Consider the following 14,925-nt stretch of genomic DNA (forward strand, 5'->3'; position numbering starts at 1 on the left):
AACTTTCTAGTGACACGGACGAGCAGTAGAAGAGTACATACTCAACCATTTTGTCGAGGTGAAATAAATCTACATCTACATCCATACTCCACAAGCCACCTGACGTTGTGTGGCGGAGGGTACCTTGAGTACCTCTATCGGTTCTCCCTTCTATTCCAGTCTCGTATTGTTCGTGGAATGAAGTATTGTCGGTACGCTTCTGTGTGGGCTCTAATCTCTCTGATTTTATCCCTCATGGTCTCTTCGCGAGATATACGTAGGAGGGAGCAATATACTGCTTGACTCTTCGGTGAAGGTATGTTCTCGAAACTTTAACAAAAGCCCGTACCGAGCTACTGAGCGTCTCTGCTGCAGAGTCTTCCACTGGAGTTTATCTATCATCTCCGTAACGCTTTCGCGATTACTAAATGATCCTGTAACCAAGCGCGCTGCTCTCCGTTGGATCTTCTCTATCTCTTCTATCAACCCTGTCTGGTACGTATGCCACAATGCTGAGCAGTATTCAAGCAGCGGGCGAACAAGCGTACTGTAACCTACTTCCTTTGTTTTCGGATTGATTTCTTTAGGATTCTTCCAATGAATCTCTGTCTGGCATCTGCATTACCAGCGATCAACTTTATATGATCATTCCATTTTAAATCACTCCTAATGCGTACTCCCAGATAATTTATGGAATTAACTGTTTCCACTTGCTGACCTGCTATTTTGTAGCTAAATGATAAGCGATCTATCTTTCTATGTATTCGCAGCACATTACACTTGTCTACATCTGTGCATCATTACCGCGTTAAGAGAATCAAGTGGCTCGAGTAGAAGAAACGAATAATGCAGTGAAAAACAAATGAATTACAAATAGAGAGCACATCTGAGCCAGCTATACCGAAAACCGGCAAAAGTAATCTGGAGCAACAGCATCAAGGAAATTTAAATTAACAGACAGAAACAAAAAAGGAAGCGCGTAGAGTAGAAGAGAACTGAAGAAACTCGCGAAGCAATTCATGAAGTGGAAATGACTTGTGAAAGGGAAGCTTCAGTAACTATGAAATAGGAAAAACTTGCAAGGCACAGATAAGGATCAAATGACAAAGGGGCGAATAAGCTGTAATGAAACTGGAACATACAGCCTCACGGTTTAAGCCGGCATGTCACGGATTCCACGGCCCCTTCCGTTGGAGGTTGGAGTCCTCGCTCGGGCATGGGTGTGTGTGTATGTGTGTTGTTCTTAGTATAAGTTAGTTTACGTTAGAGTAAGTAGTTTGTAAGTCTAGGGACCGATGACCTCAGCAGTTTCATCCATTAGGAATTCACACACATTTGAACATTGGGAACATACAGAAATGGCGATGTAATTGCCGGCCGCAGTGGCCGAGCGGTTCTAGGCGTTTCAGTCTGGATCCGCTACGGTCGCAGGTTCGAATCCTGCCTCGGGCATAGATGTGTGTGATGTCCTTAGGTTAGTTAGGTTTAAGTAGTTCTAAGTTCTAGGGGACTGATGACCTCACATGTTAAGTCCCATAGTGCTCAGAGCCATTTGAACGCTATAATGCACTTTGAAGTCTGAACCGTAAGAGCTGCTTGAGGTTGCTGACGCAGGTAACGACATCGTGGAACAACCGAACAAGATGGCTTCACCTGACGCTACCAGTTAAAAATAAAGAAGTAGGTAACGCTGAGCGACATCTCAAAACCAACGAAAGACTGTGACAAAAATCACTGATACTCCAGATGATAGCAAAACAAAGCGTAACGCTGGAAACAAAATAAGGAAGACCTATCACCCAAATTTATCCACGTACAAGAAAGTGAGTATACGGGAGGTAAGTGTCATTCAGAAATACATATCGTGTACAGATGAACCTCCAGATTCACAGAGAGGTTGTAAATTTGTTTGTTAACTCCAAAATACAATGGAATTTAATGGAGCAGAAATATATTGCAACAATTAATGTGAAGAAGCTCACGAGTAAATTGAAAATGTCATTACTTCCTGCTTTTCTTTGTTGCTATGTACTATGTAGCGGTCTTACAAAAGATTGTAAGGGTGTTGCAGAAAAGGGTGTGCTGAGAAATAATTACTAAGAAGAAAATTTGATACATTGCGCTGTTTCCGAGTTAATTAGTATTAAAGTTAGCCATTCAGGCAGCTGCAAGTGCGAATTCAAGTGGCCCACAAGAGACGGGGTCGCCAAACGTGATTCATTAGGTTTCCTAAAACACAACGAGGGAGCGATACAAAAATTGGACAAGGGATGGTAGCAAGGATCGAACACGAGCCAAGAGGCGGGCAGTCTCGAGAGCTATCATTTACGCTATGGGAACAACTGACACTAATTGTATGTGGCGGGCCACTTTAATTTTGCTCGCGCACCGGCCTGATTATTAATTTGATTGTTAATTATCTCGGAAATGACGCTACAAACTCTGCAACACAAGCTTTTCAGGCTGGAATGGAATGTCAAAAGGAAACACATAAATTCTACGGCCAGAACACGGAATTCATTCTCTCACTAGTAAATACACTATGTGATCATAAGTATCCGGACACCCCCAGTACATACATTTTTCATATTAGGTGCATGGTGCTGCCACCTACTGCCAGGTACTCCATATCAGCGACCTCAGAACTCATTAGACATAATGAGAGAGCAGAATGGGGCGCTCCGCGGAACTCATGGACCTCGAACATGGTCCGGTGATTGGGTGTCGCTTGTGTCATACGTCTGTGCGCGAGATTTCCACACTCCTAAACATCCCTGGGTCCACTGTTTCCTATGTGATAGTGAAGTGGAAACGTGAATTGCACAAGCCGACCTCGCTTGTTGACCGGCAGACACCACCGACAGTTGAAAAGGGTCGTAATATGTAATAGGCAGTCATCTATCCAGAGCATCACACAGGAATTCCAAACAGCATCAATATCCACTGAAAGTACTAAGACAGTTAGGCGGGATGTGAGAAAAGTTGGATTTCATGGTCGATTGGCTGCTCATAAGCCACACATCACGCCAGTAAATGCCAAACGACGCCTGGCTTGGTGTGAGGAGCGTAAACATTGGACGATTGAACAGTGGAAAAACGTTTTGTGGGATGACGAATCACGGTACACAATGTGGTGATCGGATGGCAGGGTGTGGGTATGGCGAACGCCCGGTGAACGTCATCTGCCAGCGTGTAAAATTGGAAGGCGGCACTGTTATGGTGAGGTAGTGCTTTTCATGGAGGGGGCTTCCACACCTTGTTGTTTAGCGAGGCACTATCACTGCACAGGCCTATATTGATGTTTTAAGCACTTTCTTTCTGCTCACTATTGAAGAGAAATTCGGGGATGGCGACTGCATCTTTCAACACGATCGAGCACCTGTTCATAGTGCACGGCCTGTGGTGGAGTGGTTACACGACAGTAACATCCCTGTAACGGACTGGCTTGCACAGAGCCTGACTTGAATCTTAGAGAACACTTTTGGGATGTTTTGGAACGCCGACTTCATGCCACACTTTACCGACCGACATCGATACCTCTCCTCAGTGCAGCACTGCGTGAAGGATGGGCTGCCATTCCCCAAGAAACCTTCCAGCACCTTATTGAACGTATGCCTGCGAGAGTGGAAGCTATCATCAAAGCTAAGGGGTGAGCCAACACCATAATGAATTCCAGTATCACCGATGGAGGGCTCCACGAAGATGTAAACCATTTTCAGCCACGTGTCCGGATACTTTCGATCACATAGTGTGTGTCCTGGTGCACGAAACCTAGCAATCAAATGAATTCGTGATTGCGAATAACGGTTACAATCAGGTGTAGAATGGAATGACGACAATGAAAATTTGTGTCGAACCAGGACTCGAAGTCGGATTTCCCTCTTATCGCGAGACGTCGTCTTACCATTTGGCTACCCGTGCAAAACTCACGGCCAGTCATGCATATCCAAAGTAACTTTGCATCGTAATCAGAATGGCACAGGCACCGTAATAACGTAAACCTAGCGATATGCAGGTAAGGTTCACAACCAATGTTTTAAAGACAGAATTATTGTAGTAGTTGTGTAAGAATCCACATAAAATTATTTTAGTGACGTTCTATACATTCATTAAGGGGGGATTTTGTAGAAATTGGCCAAAAATGTCATTCTTCGATTTATTTTTTATTTGTTAGTACAACTCATGTACAATAAGTTCCCAAAGTTTCAATGTTGAAATCGCATCCTAGGTGCCTGAAAATTAATTAAAAGTGTGATGCGGCCTCCCTGTCAGGCCAGGCTCAGAGAGATAACGACCCATACATTCAGAAGAAGAGGCTTCCAACTTGTATCGTGAATCCTGTCAAGCCCACTTACAGCTTTATGACCGATCCTGCACTTCTCAAAAAGTGTGTTCATGGCAAAACACAAAATCCAAATGAGTCTCTAAATTCACTCATATGGAAAAGATGCCCTGAAAACGCATTTGCATCTGCTACAGTTGTCATAATTGCAACTTATGATGCAGTTATTGTATTTAATGATTGGGACGTCGGGAGGATGAAGGTATTAGAAAGAATGGGCTTCAGGATAGGAAATTGTACTCAAGACATCCTGCGAAAAATAGATTTACAGCGTGTCTCTGCAGCTGAAGAGTCAGTTGAATACCTGGTAAAGGAAAGAAGACAGACAACAAGAAACCGGAAGAGAAGCCTTGAAGGGAAAGGCGACCCAGAATACAAATGTGGTGCCTTCTGAAGAAGTGACATAAGGAAGAAAATTAGGTTGAACTTTAAACTGCGTTCCTGAAAACTATGTTTTTTTAAAGTTTATATACCTTTTCCTCAGATTCTATGAATCCTAGAATTATGAAATTTTGTACACATATTTCTGTAAATCCAATAAACGTTGTCTCACGAGCAAATTTTGAAATTCTGATTGCAAGCTGCGATGGGGGGCAAAGTGCTTGGAATTTTGCATGAAATTAAAATTGTACTTACGGAATTATAATTAACAAATTATGCAGATTCTATTTGATCTATTCCAAAAACCTCATGAGAGACGCTTACAACATATAAAGAGGTGAAACAGAAAAACTTTTGTAGAAATGAATACTTTCTGAGAAAAAGGAACATACAGTATTTTTTGAAAATGAAACTTCAAATTTCATTAAAAAGTTGAATATATATAATCAAAGGGTTTTATGTGTAAATGTGTTACTTTCATGTAAAACGTGGTACAAAATTTCATTGCCGTATCTCCAAAACTGTGGATTTGGTTCATTTTTGAAATAGTGTGTGTTTTTCGTCAACGTCCCCCCTTAAAGCGCGTACTAAGTTGTACGGGAAAAGTCGCGTATGGTTAGCTGCATTACATAGCACACACCTGTGCTGTACACACTAGAGGAGAGTCGTTTGCGAAGGAACGGGTCAAAAGAAACGTTTCAGTCATCTGAACGGAAGGACTGATAAATCCCTTCTAAAGACTGATCGTCAGCGTCCCCTTCAAGTCGGTTTCGTTGTCACATCAGTGTCTTTCGCTCGGTCTCGTTCTTTCTCTTGTGGTCACACATTCCTCGTTGCAGTCCCACCGTTTCTCGTTTCCGTCTTTAGATGTAACCTTCGTCGTTCACTGTGTTACCCACTTCCTGTTCAGCTGCAAACAATTCACCAAATACCTATTTCTAGTTCTTTGTGTACACCCGTTAGCGTCCACGACCAGTATAACTTTGTTATACTGTGATTCTTTTATAAAATTGCGAGGGCGTGCTGCTAATTGTTGTCTCCGAATTTTTCATATGCAAACTCTTACAGTTTCTTATATACAACAAGCAGTATTAATATTCTACTTCTTTATTGTTCATTTCCACATATTTATTTTTCAACATTGTCACCTTGCCGTTGAACGCATGTTTCCCAGTGAGAGCTCCAAACAAGAGGGCCCTTTTGTTGATGTCATCACTGTAGAATGTTTGGCTTTGGTAACAAGGCGTCTGATTGTTGCAGATGACGCAGCGCTCGTGCTGTCTGGCATTATCATGCTAAAGGAGAGGATGCACCACATTTGCACGAACTAACTCTTTCAATTCGAAGCTGGATTACAGTACTCTGTTTCTCATACACCAACATAGTTACGTTACACATCGTCATGTTACACGAAACAGTTCGAAGCCCTCCAGCGGCACAGGACTGCAAATGCGTGGACATGAAAAATAATAATGAAGAATGTTAACAACGTTCGTTTTACTTAAAAAGCTTTAAGGATTTTCGTATAAAAAATTCAGAGCCATTACTTTTCAGCACGCCGTCGTGAAACAATAAGTCTCGATTTACTCGAACTCGGTTGTCGACATGCTAGTCCATATTTCTGAAAACAATGTGCTCATAATTTCGGCTTCAGTTTTCACACGTAATACCGGGTGATCAAAAAGTCAGTATAAATTTGAAAACTTAATAAACCACGGAATAATTTCAGGTCAGGAGCTACTGTTTTGATGTTGTTACTGTTGTCTTCAGTCCTGAGATTGGTTTGATGCAGCTGTCCATGCTACTCTAACCTGTGCAAGCTTTCTTCATCTTCCAGTACTTACTGCAACCTACGTCCTTCTGAATCTGTTAGTGTATTCAGCTCTTGGTCTCCCTCTACGATTTTTACCCTCCACGCTGCCTTCCAATGCTAAATGTGTGATCCTATGATGCCTCAGAACATGTCCTACCAACCGGTCCCTTCTTCTTGTCAAGTTGTGACACAACCACCTCTTCACCCCAATTCTATTCAATACCTTCGCATTAGTTATGTGATCTACCCATCTAACCTTCAGCATTCTTCTGTAACATCACATTACGAAAGATTCTATTCTCTTCTTGTCCAGACTATTTATCGTCAATGTTTCACTTCCATACATGGCTACAATCCATACAAATACTTTCAGAAATGACTTCCTGACACTTAAATCTACACTCGATGTTAACAAATTTCTCTTCTTCAGAAACGCTTTCCTTGCCATTGCCAGTCTACATTTTATATCCTCTCTACTTCGAACATCGTCAGTTATTTTGCTCCGCAAATACCAAAACTCCTTTACTACTTTAAGTGTCTCATTTCCTTATCTAATTCCCTCAGCATCTCCCGACTTAATTCGATTACATTCCATTATCCTCGTTTTGCATTTGTTGATGTTCACCTTATATCCTTTTAAGACACTGTCCATTCCGTTCAATAGCTCTTCCAATTCCTTTGCTGTCTCTAACAGAATTACAATCTCATCGGCGAACCTCAACGTTTTTCTTTCTACTCCGTAGACTTTAATACCTACTCCGAATTTTCTTTTGTTTCCTTTACTACTTGCTCAATATACAGATTAAATAACATCGGGGAGAGGCTACAACCCTGTCTCACTCACTTCCCAACCACTGCTTCCCTTTCGTGCCCCTCGACGCTTATAACTGGCATCTGGTTTCTGTACAAATTGTAAACAGCCTTTCGTTCCCTGTATTTTACCCCTGCCACCTTTAGAATTTGAAAGAGAGTATTCCAGTCAACATTGTCAAAAGCTTTCTCTAAGTCTACGAATGCTAGAAACGTAGGTTTGCCCTTCCTTAATCTATTTTCTAAGATAAGTCGCAGAGGCAATATTGCCTCACGTGTTCCAACATTTCTACGGAATCCAAACTGATCTTCCCCGAGGTTGGCTTCTACTAGCTTTTCCATTCGTGTGTAAAGAATTCGTCTTAGTATTTTGCAGCTGTGACTTATTAAACTGATAGTTCGGTAATTTTCACATCTGTCAACACCTGCTCTCTTTGGGATTGGAATTATTATATTCTTCTTGAAGTCTGAGGGTATTTCGCCTGTCTCATACATCTTGCTCACCAGATGGTAGACTTTTGTCAGGACTGGCTCTCCCAAGGCCGTCAGTAGTTCTAATGGAGTGTTGTCTACTCCTTGGGCCTTGTTTCGACTCAGGTCTTCCAGTGCTCTGTCAAGCTCTTCACGCAGTATCGTATCTCCCATTTCATCTTCATCTACATCCTCTTCCATTTCCATAATGTTGTCCTCAAGTACATCGCACTTGTATAGACACTCAATATACTCCTTCCAGCTTTCTGCTTTCCCATCTTTGCTTAGAACTGGGTTTCCACCTGAGCTCTTGATATTCATACAAATGGCTCTCTTTTCTCCAAAGGTCTCTTTAAGTTCCCTGTAGGCAGTATCTATCTTATCCCTAGTGATGTGATATAAGCCTCTACATCTTTACATTTGTCCTCTAGCCATCCCTGTCGATCTCATTTTTGAGACGTTTGTATGCCTTTTTGCCTTCTTCATTTACTGAGTTTTTATTTTTTCTCCTTTCATCAATTAAATTCAATATTTCTTCTGTTATCCAAGGATTTCTACTAGCCCTCGTCTTTTTACCTAGTTGATCCTCTGCTGCCTTCACTATTTCACTCTCAAAGCTACCCATTCTTCTTCTACTGTATTTCTTTCTCCCATTCCTGTCAATTGTTCCCTTATGCTCTCCTCTGTACAACCTCTGGTTCTTTCAGTTTACCCAGGTCCCATTTCCTCAGATTCCCACCTTTTTGCAGTTTCTTCAGTTTTAATCTACAGTTCATAACCAATAGATTGTGATCAGAGTTCACATCCGCCCCTGGAAATGTCTTACAATTTAAAACCTGGTTAGTAAATCTCTGTCTTACCATTATATAATCTATCTGATACCTTCTAGTATCTCCAGGATTCTTCCATGTATACAGCCTTCTTTTATGATTCTTGAACCAAGTGTTAGCTGTGATTAAGTTATGCTCCGTGCAAAATTCTACCAGACGGCTGCCTCTTTCATTTCTCTCCCCCAATCCATATTCACCTACTATGTTTCCTTCTCTCCCCTTTCCTACACTCGAATTCCAGTCACCCATGACTATTAAATTTTCGTCTCCCTTCTCTACCTGAATAATTTCTTTTATCTCATCATACTTTTCATCAATTTCTTCATCATTTGCAGAGCTAGTTGGCATATAAACTTGTACTACCGTAGTAGGCATGGGCTTTGTGTCTATCTTCGCCACAATAATGCGTTCACTATGCTGTTTGTAGTAGCTTACCCGGACTCCTATTTTTTTATTCGTTATTAAACCTACTCCTGCATTACCCCTATTTGATTTTGTATTTATAACAATGTATTCACCTGACCAAAAGTCTTGTTCCTCATGCCACCGAACTTCACTAATTCCCACTATATCTAACTTCAACCTATCCATTTCCCTTTTTAAATTTTCTAACCTACCTGCACGATTAAGGGATCTGACATTCCACACTCCGTAGAACGGCAGTTTTCTTTCTCCTGATAACGACGTCCTCCGGAATATTTTACTCAAGAGGACGCCATCATCATTTAACCATACAGTAAAGCTGCATGGACTCCGGAAAAATTACGGCTGTCGTTTCCCCTTGCTTTCAGCCGTTCGCAGTACCAGCACAGCAAGGCCGTTTTGGTTAGTATTGCATGGCTAGATCAGTCAATCATCCAAACTGTTTCCCCTGCAACTACTGAAAAGGCTGCTGCCCCTCTTCAGGAACCACACATTTGTATGGCCTTTCAACAGATACGCCTCCATTGTGGTTGCACCTACGGTACGGCTATCTGTATCGCTGAGGCACGCAAGCGTCCCCACCAACGCCAAGGTCCGTGGTTCATGGGGGTAAGATAATAATGTAGATAGAGAGGTAAAAATTGACACACACGCTTGGAATGACATGGGGTTTTATTAGTACCACCCATATTGCTAGACGCGTTAAAGATCTCTTTCGCGCATCGTTTGGTGATGATCGTTTGCTCAGCCGCCACTTTCGTCATGTTTGGCCTCCCAGGTCCCCAGACCTCAGTCCGTGCGATTATTGGCTTTGGGGTTACCTGAAGTCGCAAGTGTATCGTGATCGACCGACATCTCTAGGGATGCTGAAAGACAACATCCGATGCTAGTGCCTCACCATAACTCCGGACATGCTTTACAGTGCTGTTCACAACATTATTCCTCGACTACAACTATTGTTGAGGAATGATGGTGGACATATTGAGCATTTCCTGTAAAGAACATCATCTTTGCTTTGCCTTACTTTGTTGTGCTAATTATTGCTATTCTGACCAGATGAAGCGCCATCTGTCGGATATTTTTTGAACATTTGTATATGTTTGGTTGTTATAAAACCCCATGTCATTCCAAGCATGTGTGTCAATTTGTACGTCTCTGTCTACATTTTTCCGTGATTTATTCAGTTTTCAAATTTATACTGCCGTTTTGATCACCCAGTATTTATCAAACCACCCACTTCGCAGCACAGTGAAAGTTGCATTCTGGAATATTTATCAGTGACAACGTTTAAATTGGTGCAAAAATGTTCCTTGAGTTGTTTAAATAGTAAAATTTTAAAATGGAATAAAATTAATTTATCAAAACAGTTCCCAGAATCATTTTCACTTTCCAGCTACTGAGCCACGGTTTGTAATTCTGTGAGGGGATTAGTGGGCGGTCTGAGTACCTGGAGTTAATTTTGTTCCGTTCGCTCAGGTCACCAACTTTTCCTATTCGAGTTTTGAAAATTACTGAGGAGTTGAATTTTCCGTATGTACAGTATTTCTCTAAATATCTCAGTTATTAAAAGACTACTTTTTTGTTACTGACATATGGTTTTTTTAACATCTACATCTACATGGTTACTCTGCAATTGACACTTAAATGCCTGGCAGAGGGTTCATCGAACCATTTTTATACTACTTCTCTACCATTCCACTCCCGAATGGTGCGTGGGAAAAAGGAACACCTAAACCTTTCCGTTCGAGCTTTGAGATCTCTTGTTTTATTATGATGATCGTTTTTCCCTATGTAAGTGGGTGTCAACAAAATATTTACGCATTCGGAAGAGAAAGTTGGTGATTGAAATTTTGTAAATAGAACTCGCTGCAAAGAAAACCGCCTTTGTTTCAGTGACTGCCACCCCAACTCGCGCATCATATTAGTGACACTCTCACCCCTATTGCGCGATAACACGAAACGAGCTGCCCTTCTTTGCGCTTTTTCGACGTGCTGCGTGAATCCTACCTGGTAAGGATCCCACACCGCGCATCAATATTCCAGCAGAGGACGGACAAGTGTAATGTAGGCTGTCTCTTTAGTGGGTTTGTCCCATCTTCTCATGCCAACAAAGCGCACTCTTTGTTTCGTCTTCCCCACAATATTATCGATGTGTTCTTTCCAATTTAGGTATTTAGTCGAATTAACAGCCCTTAGATTTGTGCTACTTATCGTATACGAAAAATTTATCGGATTTCTTTTAGTACCCATATGAATGACTTCGCACTTTTCTTTGTTTAGTGCTAACTGCCACTTTTCGCACCATACAGGAATTCTCTCTAGATCATTTTATAATTGGAACTGATCGTCTGATGATTTTACTAAATGGTAAATTAAAGCGTCATCTGCAAACAATCTAAGGGGGCTGCTCAGATTATCACCTAGATCATTTATATAAATCAGGAACAGCAGAGGGCCTATGACACTACATTGCGGAAAGCCAGATATCACTTCTGTTCTACTCCATAATTTACCGTCTATCACTACGAACTGTGACCTCTCTGAGAGGAAATCACGAATCCAGTCGCACAACTGAGACGATACTCCACATGCACCCAATTTGATTAATAGTCGCTTGTGAGGAACGGTATCAAAAGCCTTCTGGAAATCTATGAATATGGAGTCGATCTGAGATCCCTTGTCGACAACACTCATTACTTCATGGGAAGCTGTGCTGCACAAGAACGATATTTTCTGAATCCGTGTTGGTTATGTATCAATAAGTCATTTTCTTCAAGGCGATTCACAATGCTCGAGTACAGTATATGCACCAAAATCCTACTGCAAATTGAGGTCAGTGATATGGGTCTGTAATTCAATGGGTGTACTTGTCCCGAGAGAAAGAGTTTTCAACGTTTTATGAATTTCATTTTTTTGAAATTCTGCTATAATTGTTATCCGACATTCAGGATTCACCACGAAAGTAATATGAAATGCCCCACACCATACTCGCCTCGTCCCCCTCCATAGTTCAGAGTCTTGGCTCTCTTTTGTTAGGATATGACACTCCCAGTTTTCATTTTCACTTTTTTAAGACCCATATAGCAATACGAACTCAGGTAAAAGAAAAAGAACAGTGAACAAGTAAACATAAATGGGCCTGTAAAAGATCCGATCACCAGTGAACTAGTTCTCAAAGATGAACTAATTCAGCCGTCTCTAGCTCACACATGGCGTCGAGTTCTAAGAAGTAATCAAAAGTTCTTGTTTTTTTGTTTTTGTTTTTTCTTTTTGCAGCCATTGCATCATATGCCGTCACAGTGATCAAAACAAAGAAGAAAAATGGTGATTATGGGTGAAGAAAAGGATGATCAGATGGAAGGAAGGTGAAAGCTTTACATTTCTTCGGAAAGAATTGTTACAGGACTAATATTCGTTTAGAACTAATTTGAGGACGAGTACGAATAATAACCGGTCCCTACTAGAACTTCTGCAATGAAAATTAAGGAATTAGCACTATGTGACGAGAAAAGCAGTTATACCTTTCGAGAAGTAATCAATTACTCTAAGATTCCTTATCACCCGTAGACACTACCAAAATCTTGAATACTGGCTTCTGGTATCAAAAGCAACATTATGCCATGTAATACCTAAAGGTTTTGACACTTTTGACACGTTGTAGAACCCTTAAGAACGATTATTTGAAAATGAGTCAAAGAAAAGCTTAAAAAAGATTACTGAAGTGATAATAATTATTATTATGTGACCATTACCCCGCAAAATTACAGACTTTGTTCCAGTGCATCAGAATATGTCGTATATCCAATATCCTGTGATGACTGAAAGTAGGTTACGTCTTCTTTAGGTGTTATTGTTGCAGGTGAAGCTTGAACTGTAGTGACCAATCTGTGGGCTGTACTTGGACCCGGTGGGGAGAGAGTAGACGATGAATTTTGGCAACTGGTTTGTGAGACGGTCTTGAGGCTCAGAGCTGACTGCTTCCGCATTCCCTCCGTTAATGCCATCATAATATTGGCCTTTGTTTCCTGGCGTACTTCACAGCACATTTGCCGCAGTTCGGATGCAACAAATTTGCAAAATATGTCTTCAGCACTCATAGTGTCACTGCCTGTGATGCTATTAGCGTATTGTGATGCTCTTCGTGCGTCATCGAGCAAAGGTTCTTTGCTGCACTTCTTCTTTTTTCGAGGCTGCACCTGGTAATAAAAGATCATACTGTTGAGACATAACTGATACGCTTGTTGTTATGCTAATACAGTGTAATGGGGTTTCCTTTAATTTACGTCTATGGTCACAATCTTTTCTGTTTAACAGATTACCGGTTTCGGTCTTTAATGACCATCATCAGATCTGTCTCATAAAAACAAAGTCCTAATGCACTGCAGCCATAGTGGCATTAGTGCATTAGGACTTTGTTTTTATGAGACAGATCTGATGATGGTCATTAAAGACCGAAACCGGTAATCTGTTAAACAGAAAAGATTGTGACCATAGTCGTAAATTAAAGGAAACTTATTATATATACGGGTCACTGTGTCTTTTCGCGACGATGTCGCAGCTTGTGAAACAGTGTAATGGTTTCAGTAAGGATGTCTGGACAAATATTACAGAAGCGTATTCTAATGCACGGAAGCAGTTCCCCCAGCGTTTTTGGGCCTTGCAAGAAACGCTTATTACATGCAGTGGTCTATAGAGGGATGGATCGGTTTATTACAACTACAAGGGAATGAACAACACAGTTTTACTAGCCTCAGTTGATGCACATTATAGATTTCTGTAGACGTTGTTGTGCTAGAACTAGGAAATGTAGGATTATTTAGAAGCAGCGGCTTGACATGTCCCTTGTGAAAAACGCTGATCGATATTTTGCAGCAAATAAAACTATTGCAGACTACAGAAAAGAATTGTAAGTAGGCTGTTTAGGTTTTTATGTTGGTAACGCCACGTAGCGCTCTGTATGAAAATCACTGATTGTGCTCTGTGCAATCTGTGGCTGGTTGGCATTGTTGGAATATTCGCTATTGTATTGTTGGGTAGTGGGATGGGAACAGCGCGTAGCGTTGTGCAGTTGGAGGTGAGCCGCCAGCGGTGGTGGATGTGGTGAGAGAAATGGCAGGGTTATAAAGCTGACGATCTGGACGTGTGTCAGCCAGAAAAAGGAAATTTGTAAGACTGGATGTCATGAACAACACTATTAAGGTAGATACATTGTTTGTTCTCCATCAACAGCTTTTAATTGCTAACTATGCATATCAGTAGTTAGTGCCTTCAGTAGTTAGAATCTTTTATTTAGCTGGCAGTATTGGCGCTCGCTGTATTGCAGTAGTTTGAGTAACAAAGATTTTTGTGAGGTAAGTGATTCAGTATAGGTTACTGTTAGTCAGGGCCATTCTTTTGTAGGGATTATTGAAAGTCAGATTGCGTTGCGCTAAAAAAAATATTGTGTGTCAGTTTAGTGTTGATCAGAATAAGTAAAGAGATAAATGTCTTGAGTACGTTCAGTTTTTCTCATCTGTTTGAAAACCGAATAACGTAGAGGTTTTCCAGCACTGTCATTTATAAATTTTTCTAGGGGGATGTTTCAGTGTTTCACACTGAAAGGTGTCTGCTGACAGACTCTGTTCATGTTGTGAATTCATGCGCATGTCGACAGGCACTTATGTGTCTCAAGAGTTTATTCGTGTGCTAGGATAGTACAATATTTGGCTGAAAACCGTAAAACATATCTCAGCGAGTCGCATTTTTCTGTTTTCTTTGTTTGGGCAAGGCAGTCAATAAGAAAGCTTTGGGCAGTTTGCGCTGTGGAAGAGGGCAAAACCATTCGTTTCAGTGATCAGATCAGGAATGGAATCGCTCTTTTTCATGACAACACTCGC

General features: G+C 41.2%; 1 protein-coding gene across 2 annotated transcripts in view; it reads right to left on the bottom strand.

Annotated features, from left to right (window-relative positions):
• Positions 1-12,800: 12,800 nt before the first annotated feature.
• The window catches only part of LOC126283933 (uncharacterized), a 30,203-nt gene continuing 28,078 nt past the window's right edge, over positions 12,801-14,925 (bottom strand). For both annotated transcript variants that reach the window (XM_049982319.1, XM_049982320.1), the window contains exon 3: positions 12,801-13,245. In XM_049982319.1, coding sequence (XP_049838276.1) covers positions 12,811-13,245 — 435 coding nt within the window. In that variant the 3' untranslated portion in view covers positions 12,801-12,810. The remainder of the gene's footprint in view (positions 13,246-14,925) is intronic.

This window comes from Schistocerca gregaria, chromosome 8 (genome assembly GCF_023897955.1).
Source record: "Schistocerca gregaria isolate iqSchGreg1 chromosome 8, iqSchGreg1.2, whole genome shotgun sequence".
In the NCBI taxonomy this organism is placed as follows: Eukaryota; Metazoa; Arthropoda; class Insecta; order Orthoptera; family Acrididae; genus Schistocerca; species Schistocerca gregaria.